This window comes from Oratosquilla oratoria, chromosome 30, assembly GCF_046742065.1.
Source record: "Oratosquilla oratoria isolate Oo_2021 chromosome 30, ASM4674206v1, whole genome shotgun sequence".
In the NCBI taxonomy this organism is placed as follows: domain Eukaryota; kingdom Metazoa; phylum Arthropoda; class Malacostraca; order Stomatopoda; family Squillidae; genus Oratosquilla; species Oratosquilla oratoria.
In genome coordinates, this window is record NC_134806.1 from 48,435,045 (window position 1) to 48,459,530 (window position 24,486).

At 40.3% G+C, this 24,486-nt stretch overlaps 2 protein-coding genes across 7 annotated transcripts in view; both read left to right on the forward strand.

Annotated features, from left to right (window-relative positions):
• Positions 1 to 24,322, forward strand: LOC143041165 (uncharacterized). 6 transcript variants are annotated; one of them, XM_076212985.1, is made up of 4 exons: positions 8 to 194; positions 15,820 to 15,891; positions 19,429 to 19,614; positions 20,504 to 24,322. In XM_076212985.1, the coding sequence occupies exon 4, from the start codon at positions 20,740 to 20,742 to the stop codon at positions 22,453 to 22,455; it is 1,716 nt and encodes a 571-aa protein (XP_076069100.1). In that variant the 5' UTR covers positions 8 to 194; positions 15,820 to 15,891; positions 19,429 to 19,614; positions 20,504 to 20,739; the 3' UTR covers positions 22,456 to 24,322. The 6 variants fall into 6 exon arrangements, with proteins under 6 accessions (XP_076069104.1, XP_076069103.1, XP_076069100.1 ...); XM_076212988.1 differs by lacking the exon at positions 15,820 to 15,891 and having other exon boundaries at positions 7 to 88; XM_076212987.1 differs by lacking the exon at positions 19,429 to 19,614.
• The window catches only part of LOC143041326 (uncharacterized), a 17,438-nt gene continuing 16,889 nt past the window's right edge, over positions 23,938 to 24,486 (forward strand). The window contains exon 1 of the mRNA XM_076213147.1: positions 23,938 to 24,088. Coding sequence (XP_076069262.1) covers positions 23,938 to 24,088 — 151 coding nt within the window. The remainder of the gene's footprint in view (positions 24,089 to 24,486) is intronic.

The following is a 24,486-nucleotide window of genomic DNA, read 5'->3' on the forward strand; positions in this document are numbered from 1 at the left end:
CGAGGAATCGGCGGCACCCCAGGTCGTTCATTGACATCGTATCCGGAATTCTTTGCTCTGTCGTGACAAATATTTTCGTCAAGCAGGGGTAAACAATGTGCCTTTGTACATTTGCAAGAATATTTGAAATAGTTATGCATTTGTGAGACGCTGACGTGTCACGGAAATTTTAAGCAAAGAAGGAAACCACACAGGTAATGAAAAAAAAAAAAATAAAATCTAGGCGCCTACATCATGATTAATTGATGGCTGGAGGTTGCAGGCCATTATGGTTGTAGCTGTCTAAGTGTTGGATATTTTAGAAAGAATGCCGTAGGTTAGTAATAAGATCAAATTAGGTATTGTTCCGTTGAAAGAAACCCAGCGTTTCAAAAATTGTAGAGGGGGTTGTCTGCAGGGACGTTAAATTTTGTTTTGGGTTCGGACACTCAAAATTCAAAGAAAGCATTTCAAATAACAATAGCCATTTAATAGCTAGGAAGTAGTTAACAGTATATACTGAAGTTTTAAAACAATTCCAAGTTGTAAATAAACATTTTGACTTAACCCCTTCCATACGGTGCCGCACACGTAGGCGTCATGAGGAGCAAGTGGATTCGCGACGCTGCCATATCGGCGTCTTGATTATATTTATTGTAGTCGCCCCTGTGTTTTTACATTCTCCCAAATGCGCCCTAAATCCCATTCTCTGTGGTTTTCAAAATTCGCGGGTGAAAGAGAGAACGATCGATATAAGCGGCGACTATATTTTATGACGCGAATATTATTTCGTTACGTCGTACGGCTGGCATTGGCTGCTGCCCGCGAGATTTAAGTCCCGTATTGAAGTGGTTAAGTGTAGAATAATGAATTAGGTATATGTAAAGATGTTTACCTGTCTTTTTTTTTTCAAATCACCACTGATGTTACTACAGATTTGTGGTATTTATATCTGGGGTTGAAAATACTCAGATTGATAAAAGCTAGTTGATGATGCAGGTAAGAACTGCAGCCTTGAGATTTAACATAATGTAACCTAACCTTATTCTTGGTAACTGTAAAGATGCTCGTCTTAGTGTTTCAAAAATAGTTGCCGACATTACTATGAATTTATTGTATATAAAACATGGTCTAGCAGATGATATAGGGAAGGGTTGCAGACTGGCAAACATCTTTGTGAATACTTAAAATTATGTAGAATCATTGCTATACGTCATTGTAAAAAATAAGTATGTATGGAAGACAAAGAAAATTATCTTGTATAAAATCATCTCATCTCAAATACAAGAAACAAATAAAACAAATTCCATTGAGAAATCTATTCTCCATGAGAGAGAGATTGGGTAGGTTAGATATGGTCAGAATAGGAGAATACTGTGCATGATTTATCATTTATTTGAACAATGTTGTTGTCATTTCTCTCATTAATCACTGGCCTTGCATGCTTCTCTAAATCTCGATACTTATTTCCTAATGCAGTCCCCAGATAGGGGTGGGGGTTTAGCACAGACAAGTGATTTCCAATCGAAATGGAACACCCGATGAGGTCAAATCAACAGGGAAACTGTCGGGAAAAAATTGCCTGTTGGGTGTTTTCTGAATGTTAGGATTTGTACCCTTGAATGCAACATAACTTTGGATAATACAGTATGTTTTTTTCCCACCCAAGTTACCTCAAGTTCATTAGGGAAGATCTTGTAGACCAGTAAGATGACATTATCTGAAGTCAGGTATGACATCAGTGCAAATGTTCATTGTGATTTTATTCGTGGTTAGAACCTAATTGGATTGTGGATCCCATTTACCATGTGTATTTTATCCACACTGCACTAAGTAATTGTCTTGGTTCATCCCATAGATGTCAATAAAACTGATATCTATCATCAGGACATGATGATCAGGAGAGGTATGTAGCAATATCTTTGGGTAGCAAGAATGGCCAAAAGTTGCAGTGTCAAAGCAAAAAATATGCCAGGAGAACCTTCTGTTCATAAGGTCCGTGTTTCTGTCACAGGATGAAGTTTATGGATTCCCTAGGCACCAAGAACTCAAGTTTAAATGTCAGTAGAGGAAAACTACTGACAACAGTGACATGATACATGCTTGTCAGGCACTGGCAAGATCAGAGGTCTCCAAAGTGGTTGATATCAACCCATGGCAGTCAAAGCAAGTATGCAAAGGGTCAGTAAATACTTGGAGGGTTGATAGATACCTAACCTAACATTTTGGAGGGGGTCCTTTCCAACCATCACTAATAGACATAGTGCAAGAAAGAAATGGATGGGCTGATTGTGCATTCCACTTGCAAAATGCCTTTGACAAAGTACCACACAGAAAATTACTAAAAAACTGGAACACATAGGAGGAATACAAGGAAACCTACTAAAATGGATGGAGGACTTTCTGACTGGTAGAAAGATGAGAGTAGTGCTCAGAGAAAAATATTCAGATTGGAAAGAGGTGATCAGTGGAGTATCGCAAGGATCTGTACTGGCACCAATAATGTTTGCTATCTATATGAATGACATGGACGAGGACGTGAACTGCTACATGAGCTTCTTTGCTGATGACGCCAAACTGTTAAGGAAAATAGAAACTGATGAGGACTGTGAAGCACTGCAAGAAGATCTAAATAGGGTATGGAACTGGAGTTAGAAATGGGAAGTGGACTTTAATACTAAGAAGTGTAGCATAATGTAGTTTGGAAAAAGCAAAAATAGAATATCAGGAAAATACACAATTGGAACCAAAGAAATAAAGAAAGTAGGATCCGAAAAAGACTTGGGAGTAATTATCACGAACAACTTGTCCTATGATATACAGATTAACAAAATTGTCGGGGAGACTTACAACTTGCTAAGATCAATAAAAGTGGCATTTGCATACTTGGACGAAGACATGATAAAAACAATATTGGTTACATTGATAAGGCCTAGATTAGAGTATGCGGCGACATTGTGGTCCCCCAGTACCAAAAAGAATATAAAGAAAATAGAAAGAATCCAAAGAGCAGCTACAAAAATGGCACCTGCACTTGCAAACCTATCATACGAGGAGAGATTGGCTAAACTGGAGTTACCGTCACTGGAGCAAAGAAGAGAGAGAGGTGACCTATTGACCATCTACAGAATCATGAAAGGCACAGAGATACTTGATAGAGAGAACTTACTTAACTGGGACAAAAGAAACACAAGAGGACATGGAAAGAAAATAAAAAAAACATAGCTATAGAAGAGAACTGAAGAAAAACAGTTTTCCACATAGAGTTTTGGACACTTGGAACAAACTGGATAATGAAATAGTATGCGCAAAAACCATTCATGAGTTTAAAAACAAACTAGACACTGTGAGATACAATGGCGGGACATCACGAGCATAGCTCCCCTTCCCGCAAAATACAACTAGGTAAAACTAGATAAATACACATTTTTAATAATTTCTCTCCCCTTTGATTCCTTCCTGGTGTACCACATCTTCCAACTGGTATCCAGACAGAATGCCACAAGATATAGGTAATCCATATATAAAACACAAAGAATTACATATTTTGCACATCTACTTATTTTTCCCATACAAAAAAGAAAACTGAACATATAATGTTAAAATAAATTGAGTTGATGACATTAAGATTCATGATGCTACAGGTTGATTAGATTTCATTGAATGTTGAAACTGGTACCTGCTAAGAATTCCAGTTTGTGAAACTTGTTTTACTCCAATCTGTTTGATGTTTCTGTGGAGGCTGGCCAGTTGTGTCCTGTGCAATTATTGGCCACCTCATTGTCTTCAGTTTTAGGGAATTCTTTAGGCTCCGTACAGAGGAGTGATTATTTCCCACCAGAAAAAGAAATAATGGTAATAAAATAGTACATACATATACCAAAGGCTTTTTCCCCCTTACACAGGGGGTAGCCAAAAAGAAAAAGGCATAGAAATCACTCCCATTTCATTTTCCATATACTGTATTCCACTCCCCTCCACCCTCCTCCCTGCATCCTGTCCACTGCCCTGGGTCAGAAGCATTGTTGCAAGACACAGCACATCCTCAGCAAGCCTGCTTCATAAATTCAGTGACCCCCCCCCCCCTCTTTCCGTCCCCTCATGCAGAAAAGGAGAAGACGGGGAGAAATCCCTTTGGGCTGCGTCAATTTTTTTTTTCTATACATCCTCACCCCCCATCCCCCACCCACTCCCCCTCTCACATCACAGCCTCATCTATACACAACCCTTCTCCATTCACCCTTATCTTCTGTCCTCTCCCGTCCTTCCTCCACAGACATTCCTCTCTTTCATAAAGCCCCTTTCACCCCATCCATCCATCTTATCTTAGGACGCCCCCTCATATTCACTCCTTCCACCTCCGCCTTCCACACTTTTTTATTAATCTTTCTTCACTCATTCTTTCCATGTGTCCAAACCATCCTAATACTCTTTCATCAACCCTATCTCCCAGCTCCCTTTTCACCCCTGTTCTCCTCCTCACCTCCTCATTTCTCACTCTATCTAGCCTAGTAACCCATATCATATTTCATCTCAAACACATTCAAACTCCTCTCTTCCTCTCTCATGTTTCATGTTTCTGCCCTGTACATTGCTGTTGGCAGAATCACTCCTTCATATAACCTCCTCTTAGTATCTATTCCCAGATGTCTATTCCTCATCACACTTTTTAATCCACCAAGGCATTTACTCGCTTCTCTCAATCTACATTCTACCTCCACCCCCACTTCCTTTCCTGTCACATTTGCACCCAAGTATCTAAAAGTACCCACTTCCTCCAGTTGCTCACCCTTAATGCTCACTTCCAGACTAATGTCACTCCCCTTGTACATCTCATCACCTTACTTTTGCCCACATTTATCTTGAGCTTCCTTCTTTCACACACCTCAAACTCTGTCACTAACTTCCACAATCCCTCCTCTGATCCTGCTACAAGCACAGTGTCATCAGCAAACAACAGCTGGCTGACCTCCCACTTTTCTCCATTTTCTTTAATCATCTCCAACCCCTGACCCACTACCCTTGCATTCACCTCTCGCACCACCCCATGTAAGGATTGAACAGCCAGGGCGACATAACACATCCCTGACGAATTCCCACCTTGACCTCAAACCATTCACTCTCTCCACTTCAAATCCTAACATAAGCTCTACTACTCTCATAAAAACTCTTGACTGCTCTTAACGGCTTTCCTCTTATCCCATATATCTGCAGTACCTCCCACAGTGCCTTCCTGTCTACCCTGTTGTTAGCCTTTTCCAGATCCAGAAAAGCCCAAAAAACATCCTTACCTTTTCCTATTGCTTTCTCACATATGTCTTACCACAAAGATCTGATCTACACATCCCCCTACTTGTCCTAAAACCACACTGTTCCTCACCAATTACTCCCTCTGTTCCTCTCCTAATCTTCTCAATCAATACCCTCCCATAAGCCTTCCCAACTACATTCAACAAGCTGATCCCTCTGAAACTACTACACTTATATTTGTCCCCCTTTCCTTTGTAAAGCGAAACTATACAGACACTCCTTCAGTCCTCTGGCACTCTACCCCCTTTTAAACAAACATTAAATAACCTCACCAGCCAGTCTACCATAACTGTGCCTCCTTCAGACATTCTGCATGGCATCCATCCAACTCAGGTGCCTTACCTGCTCTCATCATCTTAACGGCTGCTTTCACTTCATCCCTCCCTATTTCTCCTCCATTTTCCTCACTCATCACTCTCATTTTCTTAGCGCTTCCCACTGCAACTACCTTTCCCTCCCTATCCTCCTTCACATTTAGCAACCCCCTAAAATACTCCACCCACCTTCCTCTCACTGCCATCTCTTCCATTATCATCTCTCCATCTACACCTTTTACCTTTTCTTCTCTATTTGATTCGCCTCCTCTTCCTCTTTTAATTTCCTTCTAAAACATCTTTTTATTACTTTCAAAATTTTCTGTCATATTCTTACCCCATTTCACATCTGCTCTCCTCTTTGCTTCCTTTATATTATGCTTAACTTCCTTTCTCTTTACTTTGTACCTCTCATACGATTCCCTCGTCCTAATTTGTAGCCACTCTATGAATGTTTGCTTCTTCTCTTTTACACCTTTGCTTCCTCATCCCACCACTCACTACCCTTCCTTCTATTTCCTCCCGCCCTCCTTGTTCCACACACCGTTTTTGGACACCTTATGACTCCCTCCTTGAACCATCCCCATTCCTCCTCCACTCCTAGTTCTACTCTTTCCTTTACTCTCTCCCACTCTTCTTCCAACTACTTCTTGTACTCATTCTCCTTTTTTTCCTCATTTAAGCAGTTCACTCTAAGTAACTCCCTATCTTCTGCCCTTTTCCTCTTTCTCCACCTATTCTCCACTCTCAATTTACCTTCCACCAGGAAATGATCTGATATTCCCTCACTCTCTCCCCTTAGAACATGTACATCCTTAACTCTTCCTACCATACTCCTGGTCACCACTATATAGTCCATTAACACTCTATCTGCCACCCTTCCATCCACCACCCTCTCCCATGTGTACTTATGCCTGACTTTATTCTTGAACACTGTATTTGCTATCATCAACTATCAAGACATATCGCCACCATCAATTCTCCACTACGATTTTTACCTGGAACTCCATACTTCCCAATCACTCCATCAATTGGATCATTTCCTACCATAGCATTTAGGTCTTCCAAATCAACTACATTGACATTTCTCCCTAATCCCTCTATGCACTCATTTATATCTACCCAAAAAGCCTCCCTTTCCTCTACACTTTTCACTACCAGGCCCATATGCACTTACAAAAACCCACATCTCCTTTCCCAGCTTCACCTTAATCCACATCAACCTTGATGACACCTCCTTCCACTCCACTACCCACGTACATATCTCTTCACTTACTAGTATAGCCACCCCTTCTCTCCCTCGTCCCCTCTTCACTCCTGAGTACCTCCCAGCTACACTCCCAAACTCACAGTTGCCCTTTCCTTTCATTTTAGTTTCACTCAAATCCAGTACATCCATCTTTCTTCTCACAAACATACTGCCTATCTCTTCCCTTTTATCTTCATCTGTATTACATCCACGCACATTAAAAGACCCAAACCTCAGGGTACTGGTTGGAAAGCTTCCAGACCCTCTTATGCCTTTATTTTCTTTTTTAGGAATATCCCCTTTTGGGGCTACAGGTAGTAGGACTCCTAATTCCATCCCCCATCCCTTTTTTCTCGTCTTTTATGACTCAAGTGGAAACACTTGGGGGGCAGTATTCTTTTCCCCCCACCACAGGGTAGGTAGGCAAAAAAAAAGAAATGAATATTCAGAGAAATGGTACAGGACAGTAACAATGGGTTGGGGGACAGCATAACGGAGGGACAGTCGTAGTATAATAGTGTCATCATATCACTATGTAGAGAGTTTTCCTCCATCACAGACAAAATAATGTGTGGCTCTGGTCCGTAGGGGCACCTCATATAGACCCTAAAGTATTAACTGCATGCTACTCTGCCACAATAACATGCAGCCAATACCCCAGTTGTTCCACTTTTCATGCTTTGTGTAATGATTTCATATTACTTGCGTCATACTCTGATTTGAGGCTTCATTTGTAATCACACAATTCTAATGGCTTTAAAAACTTGATTTATTCTTGTCATCGTGCTATGTATCCATTTAATTCTTTTATGGCTTTAATAAAAACATAAAATACATACATATACCAATGGCTATTGCCCCCTTACATGGGAAGTAGCCAAAAAAATAAAGGCGTAAAATCCACTCCCACCCATTCCATTCCCACATACTCCACTCCCATTCACCCCCTTCCCTCTTATCTTGGCTCCTCATGGATGATGGGTCATTCCTGCATCTCGCCCACTGCCCATGGTCAGAAGCAGTGCAGCAAGACTCAGCAACACTGCTTCATTTTATTGGTGACCCCCCTCTCCACTCCCTCATGCAGAAAAAGAGAAGATGGGGAGAAATCCCTTTGGGCTGCATAATAATATTCACACATACACCCTCAACCCCCCCATCCTCCACCCACTCCCATGCATCACAGCATCATCCATACAGAACCATTCTTTATTCATCCCTTTCTTCTGTCATCTCCCTTCCTCCACAGATATTCCTCTGTTTCCCACTGTCCCTTTTACCCTATCCATCCATCTCATCCTTGGTTACCCCCTCATGTTCACTCCTTCCATCTCTGCCTTCCACACCTCTTATACTAATCTTTCTTCATTCATTCTTTCCCTGTGTCCAAACCATCCCAATACTCTTTCATCAACCCTATCCCCCAATTCCCTTTCCACCCTCACTCTCCTCCTCACTTCTTTGTTTCTCGCTCTATCCAGCCTAGTAACCTCTATTATACTTCTCAGGCATCTCATTTCAAATACATTCAAACTCTTCTCTTCCTCTCTTATGTTCCATGTTTCTGTCTCATACAGTGCTGTCAGCACAATCACTCCTTCATACAATCTCCATTTAGCATCCATTCCCAAATGTCTGTTCCTCATTACACTTTAATCCACCAAGGCATTTACTTGCTTTTCTCAATCTACATTCTATGTCCACCTCCACTCATCCCTTTCCCACCACATTTGTCCATAGGTAAAAATAACAGTAAGTATGATTACAAGTTATTTGGAAATTCATTAAAAAAAGTACATACATACATATATATATACCAAGGCTTTTTCCCCCTTACAAGGGAGGTAGCCAATAAGAAAAAGGCATAAAATCATTCCCATCCATTCCATCCCTAAATACACTCCACTCCCCTCCACCCTCCCTCCCATTTTAGCACCTCCTGGATGACGGGTCATCCCTGCACCTTGTCCACTGTCCTGGGTCAGAGACAGTGTCGCAAGGCACAGCACATCCACAACAAGGCCGCTTCATTAAATCAGCGACCCCCCCCCCTCTCCGTCCCCCCATGCATAAAAGGAGAAGACGGGGAGAAATCCCTTCGGACTGCATCAAATTTTGCTCACACATACTACCTCACCCCCAATTTCACCTCATGCATCACAACATCATCCATATACCGCCATTCTCCATTCACCCCTGTCTTCTGTCCTCTTCCATCCTTCCTCAACAGACATTACCCTCTTCCCCAAATCCCCCTTCACCCTATCCATCCATCTCATCCTAGGACGTCCCCTCATGTTCACTCCCTCCACATCTGCCTTCCATACCTCCTTTACTAGTCTTTCTTCACTCATCCTTTCCATGTGTCCAAACCATCCTAATACTCTTTCATCAACCCTATCTCCCAACTCCCTTTCCACCCCTGTTCTCCTCCTCACCTCCTCATTTCTCACTCTATCTAGCCTAGTAACCCCCATCATACTTCTCAGACACCTCATATCAAACACATTCAAACTCCTTCTCTCTTCCTCTCTTATGTTCCATGTCTCTGCCCCATACAGTGCTGTTGGCACAATCACTCCTTCATACAGTCTCCTCATAGCATCCATTCCCAAATGTCTATTCCTCATTACACATTTTAATCCACCAAGGCATTTACTCGCTTCTCTCAATCCACATTCTACCTCCACCTCCAATCCACCTTTTCTTGTCACATTTGTACCCAAGTATCTAAAACCATCCACTTTCTCCAGTCACTCTCCCTTAATGCTCACTTCCAGTCTGCTGCCATTTTCACCCCTTGTAAATCTCATCACCTTACATTTACCCACATTTATCTACAGCTTTCTTCTTTCACACACTCTCCCAAACACTATCACCAACTTCCTCAGTCCCATCTCCGATCTTGCCACAAGCGCAGTGTCATCCACAAACAACAGCTGGCTCACCTCCCACTTTTCTCCATTTTCTTTAACCATCTCCAATCCCTGACCCACCACCCTTACATTTACCTCGTGCACCACCCCATCCATGTACAAGTTGAACAGCCAGGACGACAGAACGCATCCCTGACGAAGTCCCACCTCCCAAGATCCTCCCATAAGCCTTCCCAACTAGACCAAACAAACTAATCCCTCTGAAACTACTACACTCACACTTGTCCCCTCTTTGCTTGTAAAGTGGAACCGTACAAGCACTCCTCCAGTCCTCCGGCACTCTACCCTCTCTCCAGCAAACATTAAGTAACCTCACCAGCCAGTCCACCATCACTGTACCTCCTTTTTTTTAGACATTCTGCATGGCATCCATCCAGACCAGGTGCCTTACCTGTTTTCATCATCTTAACAACTGCCTTCACTTCATCCTTATTTCACCTCCATTTTCCTCACCCATCACTCTCATTTTCTTAGCATTTCCCACTGCAGCTATTTTTCCCTCTCTATCCTCCTTCACATTTAGCAACTCCCTAAAATAGTCTGCCTATCTTCCCCTTACTGTCTTCTCTTCCATTATCATCTCTCCATCTGCACCTTTCACCTTGTCTTCTCTACTTGATTCACCTCCTCTTCCTCTCTTAATTTCTTTTCAAAACATCATTTTATTATTTTCAAATTTTTCTGTCATACTCTTACCCCATTTCACATCTGCTCTCCTCTTTGCCTCCTTTACCTTATGCTTTACTTCTCTTTTCTTTTCTTTGTACCTCTCATATGACTTCCTCGTCCTATTTTGTAACCAATCTGTGAAAGCTTGCTTCTCTTCTACAACCTTCTTTGTTTCCTCATCCCACCATTCACTACCCTTTCTTCTATTCCTTCCTGTCCTCCTTGTTCCACAAACCATCTTTGCACACTTTGTGACTCCCTCCTTGAACTATCCCCATTCCTCCTCCACTCCTATCTCTACGCTATCCTTCACTCTCTCCCACTCCTCTCTCAGCATCTTGTACTCTTTCTCCTTTTCCTTTTCATTTAGATTTCACTCTAAGCACCTCCCTACCTTTTGTCCTTTTCCTCTCTCTCCATCTATCCTCCACTCTCAACTTACCTTCCACCAAAAAGTTATCTGATATTCCCCCACCCTCTCCCCTTAGCACATCTACATCCTTAACTCTTGCTATTATACTCCTATCTACCACTACATAGTCCATTAACGCTCTGTCTATCACAAATTACAAATATAAAAAATAAATCGTCCAAAAATCGACTAAAACATATGAATCTGTTTTCCCTAAAGAAGCGTAGACTCAGAGGTGACTTGATACAGGTCTTTAAAATTCTGAAGGGAATTGACATCGAAAGTGACAAAATTTTCACATTGAATGAGAATCAGACAAGAAACAATGGTCTCAAACTGTCCAAAAATAGATTCTTGGAAGTGGGTAGAAACAACTTCGCCAACTGTGTGGTTAATGAATGGAATAAACTTCTTGCACAGGTAGTGCAGTGTAGTTCAGTTTGAAGCTATAAGAATCATTTAGATAAACACCTAAGCAAGATGTAATGATTATAATTTATTTTATATTATAATTATTATTTTTTTATCATTTCTGTTTGATACCCATTCATTATTACTTATATGTCAATTTATTATTTACTATTTACCTGTTTGTTTATTATTTAACCATATCTATTCATTTATGTATGTATTTTATTCATTTACATTATTATAGTTTTTATGTATTAATTTATTATTATCATGATTTTTTTTCCCGCATCCGACCTAGATATGGACCAAAAGGTCTACTGTCGGGATGCTCCGCCTTTGTAATCCTTTGTAACTCCCTTCTTTCGCACACCTTCCCGAACTCTATTACTAACCAGCTTAATCCCTCCACTGATCCTGCCACAAGCACAGTGTTGTCTGCAAACAACAACTGGCTTATCTCCAACATTTCTCCATTTTCTTTAACCATCTCCAATCCCTGGCCCATTACCTTTGCATTTACCTCTTACACCACCACGTCCCTGTATAAATCAAACAGCCAAGGCAACATAAAACATCCCTGGTGAAGTCCCACTTTTACCTCAAACCATTTCTGATTCTAACACAGGCTCTACTACTCTTGTAAAAACTCTTGACTGCTCTCAATAGCTTCCCTCCTATCCCATGTATCTGCAATACCTTTCACAATGCCTTCCTGTCTACCCTGTTGTAAACCTTTTCCAAATCTATGGAAAAAAAAAAAAAAATCCTTACCTTTTCCCCAGCACTCTACCTTCTTTTAGACAAATGTTAAACAACCTCACCAGCCAGTCCACCATTACTGTCATTTTCTTAGCGCTTCCCACTGTATTTACTTTTCCTTCCCTATCCTCCATCACATTTAGCAACTTTCTAAAATACTCTGACCATCTTCCTCTTTTCACCGTTTCTTCCATTATCATCTCTCGATCTGCACCTGTTACCTTTTCTTCTCTGTTTGATTAGCCTCCTCTTCCTCTCTTAATTTCTTTCCAAAGTTTATATATATATATTTATGTTATGCTTTTCCTTCTATTTCATCCCATCCTCCTTGTTCCACACTTTAACTTTGCATACCTTGCTACTCCCTCCTTGAACCATCCCCATTCCTCCTTTACTCCTAATTCTACTCTATCCTTGACTCCCTTTAATTGCCTAAATGAAATTCTTCAATCTTATATCCCTTTGATAGTTTTGGAGGAATACCTCAAGGGTTCATCAAGTTCTGGGCTACATTTTTTCAAGTCTTTTTCTGTGTACCCTTATTATAAGTTCCTCATCTAATGATACTAGTTCATTAATACTGCAGGTTTGATCAACCCTGTTATTGGTTGGCTAATATTCGTAGGTAGTTCATCTGTTGCAGTGTTCTTCCTACCTGGAATGTATTCAAACTTAACCTCGTAACACTGAAGTGTAGTAAACCACCTGGCTAATCTGCTGCCAAGGTTCTTATGTTTGAATAAGTTCTGAATAGCTGTATGATCAGACCACACTCAAATTGGATATCCCAGTATCATATCTCTAAAACTCTCTTGTGAATGTCACTGGTAATGTTTCCTTTTCTGTAATGCATTGTTACAAACTCTCAGTGTGAGAGCTATCAGTTGCAATTTTCCAAAGAATGAACTCTATCATAATTTTAAAAAAATGAGAACTGGAGAACTAGTAAGTTTATCTTTTAACTTGTCAAAAGTTTGTTGTTGTTCAGGTCCCCAAATGAACTTCGAATCTTTCCTTAACAAAGACTTTAATAGATTAGATGTGTCTGCATATTCCTTAATAAACTTGCTATAATACCCTGTCAATCCCAAGAAACTTCTTTCTTTACATTGTTTGGTACTGGGTAGTTCTTTACTGCCTCAACCTTTGAGTTCACTGCACTGAGTCCATGTCTGTTTAACTTATGTCCCAAATAAATAACACTGTCTTGCAAAAACTTAATTTTTCCAATTTCACTTTCAACCCTGATTCAACCGATTTTTTACCGTCTCTACCTTAGAGTTCACTGTACTAAGTCCATGTCTATTTATCTTATGTCCCAAATAAATGACACTCTCAAAGTTTCACTTTCAACCCTGATTCAACCAGTCATGAAAATACCTAATATATCTTAAAGTGCTCTGTTGCTGTTTGGGAAACTATTAGAATATCTAGAAATACACTGGCTGTTTCCTAACAACCCATATTGTACTGTATTAATTTCACATAAGTTATGGATTTACATAACCATATGGCATTTGCTTGAACTCATAATGCCCTGTTGTTGTAGAAAATGTGCTGTGTAATCTTGAGAATCCTAATGCATCTCGATCTTCCAGAAAGCTGATTTGACATCAATAGTGCTAAAATACTGATTCTCAGCTCCCAAACCACAAAATATATCTGCTATTACCAGTAATGGTAGTCAATCAAGTATTGTCTGTTTATTCAATTCCCCATAGTCAATAACTGGACACATGGTACCATCTGAATTTGGCACCAGAATCAACGGGAAGTTCCATTCACATTGACTGGGTTCTATGACATCCAGTGATCAACTTATCTACAATAGCTAGCTTGGAATGTGGTAATCTATAGGCAGGTATATAAATAGGTTGAAAACCAGTTTTTATATGATCTGATTTTTAAAACAGCTGTTTTGCCCAAGGTGTCCCCAGGCAAAGCAATTGCTTTATTGTGCTCCACTAGCAATGAAAATGGAATTCACCATGACTCCAACTCAGGACAAGTTGGCCCTAGTTGACTTTTATATTTCTCCCCCAAATCTGTTTCTTCCTGAATTGAACAGATGGATGAAAGGGGTGATTCCACCTCTTCAGGACACTTGTTTAAAATCTAAATGGGTTTTTGATAGACTTGAAAACATCCTATTTGTGAATGTTGTCTTAAGACTGTCTTTATTCAAAGTACTGATCACTAATATTTCTGCCTTGTTCTTGTGTGTCTTATGAATCCCAAAGTCCAATTTCAAACCTTTTATCTTAATTGATTCTGGGATGGTTAAATTTTCGAAGAGCACAGTGACTCCTTTCAACTGCACTTGGAGTCTATTAATTGCTGTGGAGTGCAACAATGTCGACTTTATTATGCCACCTTCCACAATTATCAAAACTTCATTCGGAGTTGATGAGTTCTGATTAATTTCTGGGATTTCTTGAACATCTGAGTTGTGTTCACTATGTGTGTCTTCTTCCTCTTCTGTTCTCTTTTCTTGAATAGACCACTCTGCCCCACTACTATCCAATCTAGCATTGTTATATTCCCTATCTATCTCAATAGGTTCTCTAATCACAGATACTGGCTCTAACTCTGGTTGATTTAAAAATGGGATAACTGTGATTTCACTAAGATCCCTAACTCAGCCAGACATACGATCATGCCCTCTTTTCTCATTGTTGCAAATCCTATCAGTGAATCTCCTAGGAAGACAGATTCTACAAGATTTTCACTCCTGGTTTCAACCTTTTTTAAGCACTTTACTGATTATAACATTTACTACAGATCCTGTATTAATAAATATTTGATTAGGTCTATTAAATACTTTACCCACAAAGCTGGGCCCTAGTACTGAAGTCCGTCCAATTGTAGTAAATTTAAAAATTTCTCTTGAGTTGTTCTATTTTCATCACTTTCCAGTACACTACAATGCCTGTTTGTCGCTCTAGGGCTAACTGTAGTGTTGTTTTATTTTGTGTCTGGGAGTTTTCATCTTCTGGGTGAATACGAAAATTTGGCATCCCTCTACAATCCAGTGTACTATGTTTCATATTATGATACAGAAAGGTGGGTTTCTACAATGATACTCATCGTGACCCTCATATTTGCAGTTCATACATATCTCATAAAAACACTCTCGTGCTATATGTCCCAATTTCATACAATTATGACACTCAAGTCTAGCATTCCTTGAAGTGCTTCTAACTCTTATGTTCAGATCCTCTGTTTCTGTAATCATTCCCAGTGTTCCTTTCCGTTGTTGCATTCCTAATGCCATGACATATGGACTATTTGCTTTACTTTCTTGATAACCTTGTAAAATATAATCTCTCATATGTCATTTGTTTCTTTAATATTTCTGTATAGCTTTTCTGCAGTAATCTCGTCACTGTTGTATACCAATAGTGCAAATGCTATTAACGTGTAGAAGCTTTTAACTTGCCGCTAGATCTACTTTCCATCCTAAACATAGAAATCATGTCATTAGACCATCTGTTTACTTTTGCTAGATATTGTGTTTGTTAAATTTGTTTTTGTTGTCTTTATCATTCTAACCAAAGACCTGATAGGATCCTGATCACGCTTTGATTTAAAATCTTTAAGGATTTTATATATATAATTTTAATGCTTTGATATTTGCTGGAAATTTACTAAGCCTAGTCCTACCCTTCTCAGGATCTACATTTTCTTTCAATATGTCTTTTTCTTTTCATCTATTTTTTTTACACTATTAGTGTATCGTTGATGAATCTATTTACCCCTATTGCATTTTCTTCCTAAAAGTTTGGGACATGTGACTGCGAAGTAACAAGCTCATGACGGAGAACTTCTGTGGTCGTCCTATTATGATTACAGGTATAATACATGTAAATTTCTACCTTTGTTGATAATGTCGATTTACTCCTCTTCAACTTGTAGTCGTCCCCCAACACGTACTGGCGCTGAATGGCCTACCGGCTCCGGCGCTTGGCCTTCAAGCCAAAATTTCAAAAATCAATCAACACGTACTGGCGCGCACTTTAGAAACACGTCCTTGTCCCTGTAACCGTCCCTCTCCTTCACTAGCTCGTCCTCGTAGCAGCGTGGGGATTTATGCACTACGTGGTCCCGTCTGTTGCTTGGAGGTCGTAAGTAGTTGGTTGCATTTTCTTTGTAGACAAATTATCTTGTTTGGTTCTTCGTAGACGTTGCGTACGGTGAGTGCTTGGCTGCGCCCATACATGTGCAAGCACGTATGTCGCCTTAAATTCTTTAAGTGTAGTCTTTAGTTGCGTGTGTTGAGGGCTTCTCTCTGGAGACGTTTTTGTTGCGTGCGTCAATTTACCTGCGTTCTAGTTGCGTGCGTTAAAGGTTCCTCTTCGGAGATATTTTAATTGCATGCGTTGAGTGTTCCTCTTCGGAGATGTTTTATTTGAGTGCGTTCTTTCCCTCAGTGCCGCTATTCGCCACTGTTGCCGCCCTTGTGGTAGGTTTACTCATGGTTCTTCAAATGAATCCCACCAAAACACCTATGCAAGATTCTACGTGATCTGTGCAGTTACATAATGACTTCCTTAGCCCAATAATCACATTATATTCAAGATCCTCCCTAAAGGGCGTGGTTTTATATTAGTGAACCAATTGAATGTTCCCCGCCGTTTTACCAATGAGATTCTTTGTATCAAGTCTATAGGGCAATATTGTTTACTTAGAATGATCTCGAGTCCCTCCATAATTCTCACTTAGGTTTCAAAGAAATGTATCAGGAATATTGTTAATGTACACTCGAGCTCCCGGGCTGTTATTTACAAACAAGATGGAAAGGCGTAACGCAGTTCGCCCGGGCTATTGTTTATAAATGACCTACCTGTCTTCTACCCATGTCTTTATTCTTTTTGAAGTCAAAAGATCGCGTAATTAGTCCTAGAATCTTATTTGGTTTCTCAGAGGCTGAAATACACTGCTTAGATGATTTGAGATCGTTACTGATAATTACGTTGAGATCCTTTTCACCATCCACTTTTGTTAACGAATTTCCAAAATAACTTGTAATCGTACTTACTGTTATTTTACCTGTGTGAATTACCTTGCATTTACCTGTGCTAAATTTCATTAGCGACTTTTCAGACCATTGCTGTAATTTATCTAAATCTTGAATATCTAATTGGTTTAAGTTATCATTTGCCATTCCGCACATTTTTGTATTATCAGCAAATATGGAAACAGTAGATTTTAGTCCGTGGTCTATATCATACTATGAATAGAAGTGGCCAAAGAGCGGAACCTGAGGAACTCCACTCGTAACATTTTTCCACCCAGAAGTTTTTTTTCCATTTAAAAGAACTCTTCGATCATTCAACCAATTACTAGTCCAACTTAATAGGCTACCACTTATTCCGCGTGAAGGTAATTTAATAAGTCTTTCGTGGGGGACGGTATCAAAAGCTTTTGCAAAGTCTAGATATATTAAATCTATATTGTTTCTAGCCATAAATCGAGATAACTGTGTTGTAGAATTCGAGTAAGTCACGCAAGAATATTTCCGTCTGAAACCATGCTAGCTATCATTTATCAAACAGTTACTTTCTAAATGATGTTCGATAGCATCTCTGATGATAATTTCCATTCATTTTCCCTATTGAAGTCAAACTTATAGGCCTTTAGTTATTTGGATTCTTTTTGTTGCCTTCGGATATGATGGATTTCTAGAAAATAATTTCCAATGGAACAACAATCTGATTTTCATTTCCTTTAAGATTCTTGGATGCCAACCGTCATGTCCTGGTGTTTTATAACTTTGAGTTTCTCTTTACACAAAACTACGAGTACTTTCTCCCACCGATTGATTAGGCAGCAAATTTATAAATAAAAAAAAATATATATATATATAGGTGGGTGGGGACGATTGCGATATATACTTTTTCCAATCTGTCAATGTCCTTAATGAAAGTCGGTGACCATAAGGAAACGACATATATATGTGTATATATATATATATATATATATATATATATATATATATATATATATATATATATATATATATAATATTGACAGATTTGAAAAAGTACAGCGGTGAGCCACAAAACTGATTCCGAATATAAAAGATAAAACATTCAAAAATCAGTTAAAACATATGAATCTGTTTTTCTTAGAATTGTAGACTCGGGTGACTTGATACAGGTCTAAGATTCTAAAGGGAACTGACAATTAAAAGTGACACAATTTTCACACGATTGGTTATTTCTCAATTTGTTTATTATTATTTATCTCCATTTATTATGATGTACTATTTACCTAATTGTTTATAATTGAACTTTGCCTATTTATTTTTATTATTTCTATTTATCAATATATTTTTTCGTATCCGACCGAGTTATGGAACCAAAGGTCTCCTATCGGCATGCTTTCCCTTTGTAATCCTTTGAATTAGAAATGGAGAGAGCGAGTGGTTTAATGTAGGGGTGGGACTTCGCGAGGGATGTGTTATGTCGCCGTGGCTGTTCAATGTGTAAATGAATGGGGTGATGCGAGGGTAATGGGCCGGAGATTGGAAAAGGTTAAAGAAAATGAAGAAATTTGGAGGATTAGAGGAGGGGTTAAGGAAGCTAGTGACGGAGTTTGAGAAGGTGTGCTAAAGAGGGCACCTACCTGACGTTTTCCGAACCAACGGCTATCCGAGTCGGACTGAACGGAAATGGACGAGGACTCGAAGCACCGGGACACACTCCCCTCACACAGGACACAGGGTCACAGTTCCGTACATTAAAGGTGCATCAGAGGTAACGGCCAGGATACTCCGGGACAAGAACATACAGGTGGCACTTAAACCACGCAACACTGCATCACAACCTCACCAGGGTCAAGGACATGGAAGCATCCACAGAGCAGGCGGGTGTAGTGTACCGCATTGGCTTTTGGGATTGTAATGCATATTGCATAGGAGAAACACAAAAGAAACTCGTCACTAGAATGGAAGAACACAAACAGTAAGTTAAACGGAAAGATGTAGCCTCAGCACTTTATAAACACATGAACGAATTACAGCACAGCATTGACTGGGAAGGAGCAACAGTGGTACACAGAGACAGCTCAAAGAAAAGGAGATTATTTTTAGAAGCGTGGATGACAAAAGTAGCGTATATAGGTGCATAGACCTAAATCCAATATGCCTGGGCACTGGGAACACAATGATAGACTCAACAAAAAGTGAGGGAGTACAAGGTGAACAAGGGCCACAGTGTGTATGAACGTGATTTGATTTATTTCCTTTTTCGTTCAGGTCTGTAGTCCATTTTTTCACTTGTACAAGTTGCACTTTATTTTATTGTATTCTTTGTAAATGAAAATGTATATGATCCATTATGTACAATTGGGCATGTAAGGTTGTGACCAGTTATCCGATTCTCGTAGCGACTGGAGGAGGAGGGGGACCCGGACAGCTTCGGTAGCGCGGAATACCTCTCCCATTTCCAACTACGGCCAAAATATCAAGCTCTTTGACCACTGTATCTCATCACACCTCTGAAGACGATCCTACTGCGCTTCTACCGTATAGGTTGCTATAATTGGCCAAAATCTTTATTGGTTACAATGAAGGTGACGTATCAAACGTGTTCAGTGTTTACGTTCTCTCATGCCAGACATGCAATTACTTTAGACATAAAGTTACAAATTATTGAATCTGAAGAAAATTGTGTTGTTATTGTGATTTACTACTAAAATAGACAATGTGCGTCAATTTGTCACATTTAATTGTAATTCATTTGTAGTGGTTGTTTTCTCGGTGATCTCAAAAGTTTGTTTTTGTTTGTACTGGATGATTGAGCGACAGGGTTGAGCCTAACCTAACCTCCCCCTCCCAGTTAGGTATCAGTGGTGTCACACGAATTTTTTTTTAGCAGTATAAATCAATATCAGATTTTGATGAGTCCCACTACGAAACTATAATATCTGACACCATGTGTGCTTGACTTTGACTGTTGCGGTAGGTAATTAATAGTTATTCCTTGGAATAGGAGCCAAGTATGGAATTTCTATTGAACCCACAACTTTGCGAAAGGGTGTGGGGTGGGTGAAAAGGATGCTTTGACCCTTTCCGCCATCATTTATAGGAGGAAATGGTTTGTTGGTTTGTGATATTATCAGCAATGACAATGCTACACGGGGTAGGCAGGGGCAACTGTGTGTTTGTTTACATTGTTGTGAACATTATGGGTGGGTCAAAGCAAACAACACTATAATGACCAGTTGACCATTTTTGGTTTCCGCTATATGATATTGATTTAATGTGTGTTTTGACGGATTCCCAACTACGTAATCCATGACCAATGTTAACAGTGGTGGTTGTTGGCTGTTGGCGAGTACTTTGGGTACGTAGGTGGGCACCTGTTCGAGGGCTGGGACAATGTAATTGGTGTGGATGTAATGTGTACACATCCCATTTTCGTGAGTGATTTTAATAATAAATTTTACTGTGCTTTTTCAGGTCAGGAGAGAAGCCATTCCAGTGTGACCTGTGCAATAAAGTTACGTAAGTGTGATCTCAAGTGTCACATGATAAACCACACGGGAGAGAAGCCATTTCAGTGTGGCGTATGTGATTCTGCTTTCCCACGAAAGGGTAATCTCAATCGTCACATAATAACGCACACGGGGTAGAACCCATTTCAGTGTTACCTGTGTGATTCTGCTCTCTTAGGAAAGGCTGATCTCAGACGTCACATGATGACCCACACGGGAGAAAAGCCATTTCAGTGTGACCTGTGTGATTCTGCTTTCTTAGGAAATGATGATCTCAAACGTCACATGATGACCCACACAGGAGAGAAGCCATTTCAGTGTGACCTGTGTGATTCTGCTTTCCGCCAAAAGGGTGTTCTCAAACGTCACATGATGATCCACACAGGAGAGAAGCCATTTCAGTGTGCCCTGTGTGATTCTGCTTTCCTACGAAAGGCTGATCTCAAACTTCACATGATGACCCACAGAGGAGAGAAGCCCTTTCAGTGTGACCTGTGTGATTCTGCTTTCCGACAAAAGGGTAATCTCAATCGTCACATGATGACCCACACGGGAGAGAGGCCATTTCAGTGTGGTATGTGTGATTATGCTTTCTCAGGAAAGGCTGATCTCAGACGTCACATGATGACCCACACGGGAGAGAAGCCATTTCAGTGTGACCTGTGTGATTCTGCTTTCTTAGGAAATAAGGATCTCAAACGTCACATGATGACCCACACGGGAGAGAAGCCATTTCAGTGTGACCTGTGTGATTCTGCTTTCCGCCGAAAGGGTGTTCTCAAACGTCACATGATGATCCACACAGGAGAGAAGCCATTTCAGTGTGGCCTGTGTGATTCTGCGTTCCGGCGAAAGGCTTGTCTCAAACATCACATGATGACCCACAGAGGAGAGAAGCCCTTTCAGTGTGACCTGTGTGATTCTGCTTTCTCAGGAAAGGGTGATCTCAGACGTCACATGATGACCCACACGGAAGAGAAACCATTCCAGTGTGGTATGTGTGATTATGCTTCCTCGCGAAAGGGTGATCTCAGACGTCACATGATGACCCACACGGGAGAGAAGCCATTCCAGTGTGGTATGTGTGATTATGCTTCCTCACGAAAGGGTGATCTCAAACTTCACATGATGACCCACACAGGAGAGACGCCATTTCAGTGTGACCTGTGTGATTCTGCTTTCCGACAAAAGGGTAATTTCAAATGTCACATGATGAACCACACAGGAGAAAAACCATTTCAGTGTGGCCTGTGTGATTATGCTTCCTCACGAAAGGCTGATCTCAAATGTCACATGATCTCCCACACAGGAGAGAAACCATTCCAGTGTGGTATGTGTGATTATGCTTCCTCACGCAAGGGTGAACTCAAACTTCACATGATCTCCCACACAGGAGAGACGCCGTTTCAGTGTGACCTGTGTGATTCTGCTTTTTCACGAAAGGGTGATCTCAAACTTCACATGATGACCCACACAGGAGAGAAGCCATTTCAGTGTGACCTGTGCGATTCTACTTTCCTACGAACTAGTGAACTCAAACTTCACATGATGACCCACACAGGAGAGAAGCCATTTCAGTGTGACCTGTGTGATTCTGCTTTCCGACAAAGGGGTCATCTCAAAATTCACGTGATGACCCACACAGGAGAGAAGCCATTCCGGTGTGACCTGTGTGATTCTGCTTTCCTACGAAAGGTTGATCACAAACGTCACATGATGACTCACACAGGAGAAAAGCCATTCCATTGTGGTATGTGTGATTATGCTTCCTCACGAAAGGGTGATCTCAAACGTCACATGATCTCCCACACAGGAGAGACGCCGTTTCAGTGTGACCTGTGTGATTCTGCTTTCCCACGAAAGGGTGATCTGAAACGTCACATGATGACCCACAAAGGAGAGAAGCCACTTTATTGAGACCTGTCTGATTCTCCTTTCCCACGAAAGGGTGTTCTCTATTTTAGCGCACATGACGAAAATACCAAATCAGGAATTATCATTGGGTTTTATCTTAGGGTTCTTATAATATGCAGCGAAGAGTATTTACAAGATGAAATTATATACATAATCGCTGCATTCAGGAACCAAAGGTACCCCGAGGGCATGTTAGGGACGTCACTACGGAAAGCCACTAAAATCAGACGGAGGAAAGAAATTGAAGAGAGGGCAGATTTACGATACGCTGTGGTTCCTAACTCTGGCCTCTCTCACATGCTTTCCAAAACGTTGAGACAGGCAGAACTTCTCTCACAGGCAAGAAAATAGGACACTTGGTCACATACAAAACCAAGACGAACCGTGAAAATATGATCATATACAAAATTCACTGCAATGACTGCGACACTGCATACTACGGAGAAACATACAGAGGACAACAGGCTCTGGGAACACAAATCGGACATTAGACACCACCGAGAAACAAACGCTCTAATTAACCACATAGACACAGAGGGACACCTACCAAACTGTGCGGGATCCACCATTCTAGCCAAAGGACTACACAAGAAACAATGGAAAATAATTGAATCACTTTACATTGCCAACCACAAAAACACAAACAAGAGAACTGGTGACTTAAAATGGACAAAATCTACCGCGACACTTGCCCTCCGAGAATGGCTTCCCAGACTCTAAGTAGACACCTATTTCCCACTTCTGCCTACCCTTTCCAGCTTTCCTCTTATGCCATGCTACTATACCTTATTTCACATGACACCAGTTCACGTATCCTCCATTATTTCTACTTTGTTCCTTCACCACTTAATGTTTTCATCATAACCCTCACTATTCTCTTCTTTTTATCATGACTATTTTGTTGTATTCCAAATATTATTAATCATTATTTATTTTCAACATTTATCATTATCCTAATTATTTTTGTTATTGTTATCACTGTTACAAATACTATTAATATTTTCATTGTTATTATTAGTGTTGTCATCATATGTACCACTTGCCAAGCATTAGCATTATGATCACATTTGCCACAATGAATATGTAATGTTCACACTTGTCACCAACTATGGTAACACGGGGAGGTAGTGAAGTCCACCCCATGTCCCACCCACAGCCTGTTTGTACAAAATTCCTTTGAAAAAGCATAGCTGCGAAATTAGTCAGGAATAAACTCTAGACTAAGACTCCCGTGTTTCCTACTCCGCTTACATGAATATATATATATGTGTGTGTGTGTGTGTAAGTGTTGCCACTGTCGCCGGCCTTATAAAATCCACCATATGGATGTGGCGACTCACTTCTGTTCGGGAGAATGAAATGAATGAATGAACCCCCGCAAAGACATATACAAGATCCTACGGGAGCTTAGTAGTGACGTGAACCAACGAACTTTCTCCTCCACCGTTACACCAGATTCTTTTTTTTTCAAGACTTTACGGCATAATGACCTCGAGTCTGCATAATTCTCACACAAAGGAATGTCATCTCCGCAATACACGCGAACTCCCAGACTCGTATTTAATCAATATTTTTGTTGCTTACACAAGGCTTCTGCTCTCTTTTCTACCTACCTCTTGCAAGAAGGTAGTGACAGGTAACTACATGTATGTTATGTTTTACATGAGACTAAGACGGGAATTCCACCCATGCAGGCAGTCCAGGTGTGTATGTACTGTACGTATGTACTATACAAGATAATTTGATAAGATAAAAAATGTGAAAGTTTGTATGCATGTACTATATAAAATAATGCTTTTAGAATGAAAAACATTGTATACAAAGATTCTTAACCCTAATACAACAGTCGGCAGACCATTACGGCATAGCTACTGTATTGTGTTGTTTTTCTCTCCTCCCTCATTTTCATCTCGAATCGTTGATAGCTATTGATAAAAAGGTTGATATGAAAAGACTCTTAAACCCCTAATACATATACATAATATATAAAGATCTCTTATACGATATTTTGTAACCATTTTTGTGACATCACTA

Coding starts and splice junctions, on each gene's coding strand:
- LOC143041165 (XM_076212989.1), top strand. CDS start 20,740: ATGATGACCCACACGGGAGAAAAGCCATTTCAGTGTGACCTGTGTGAT.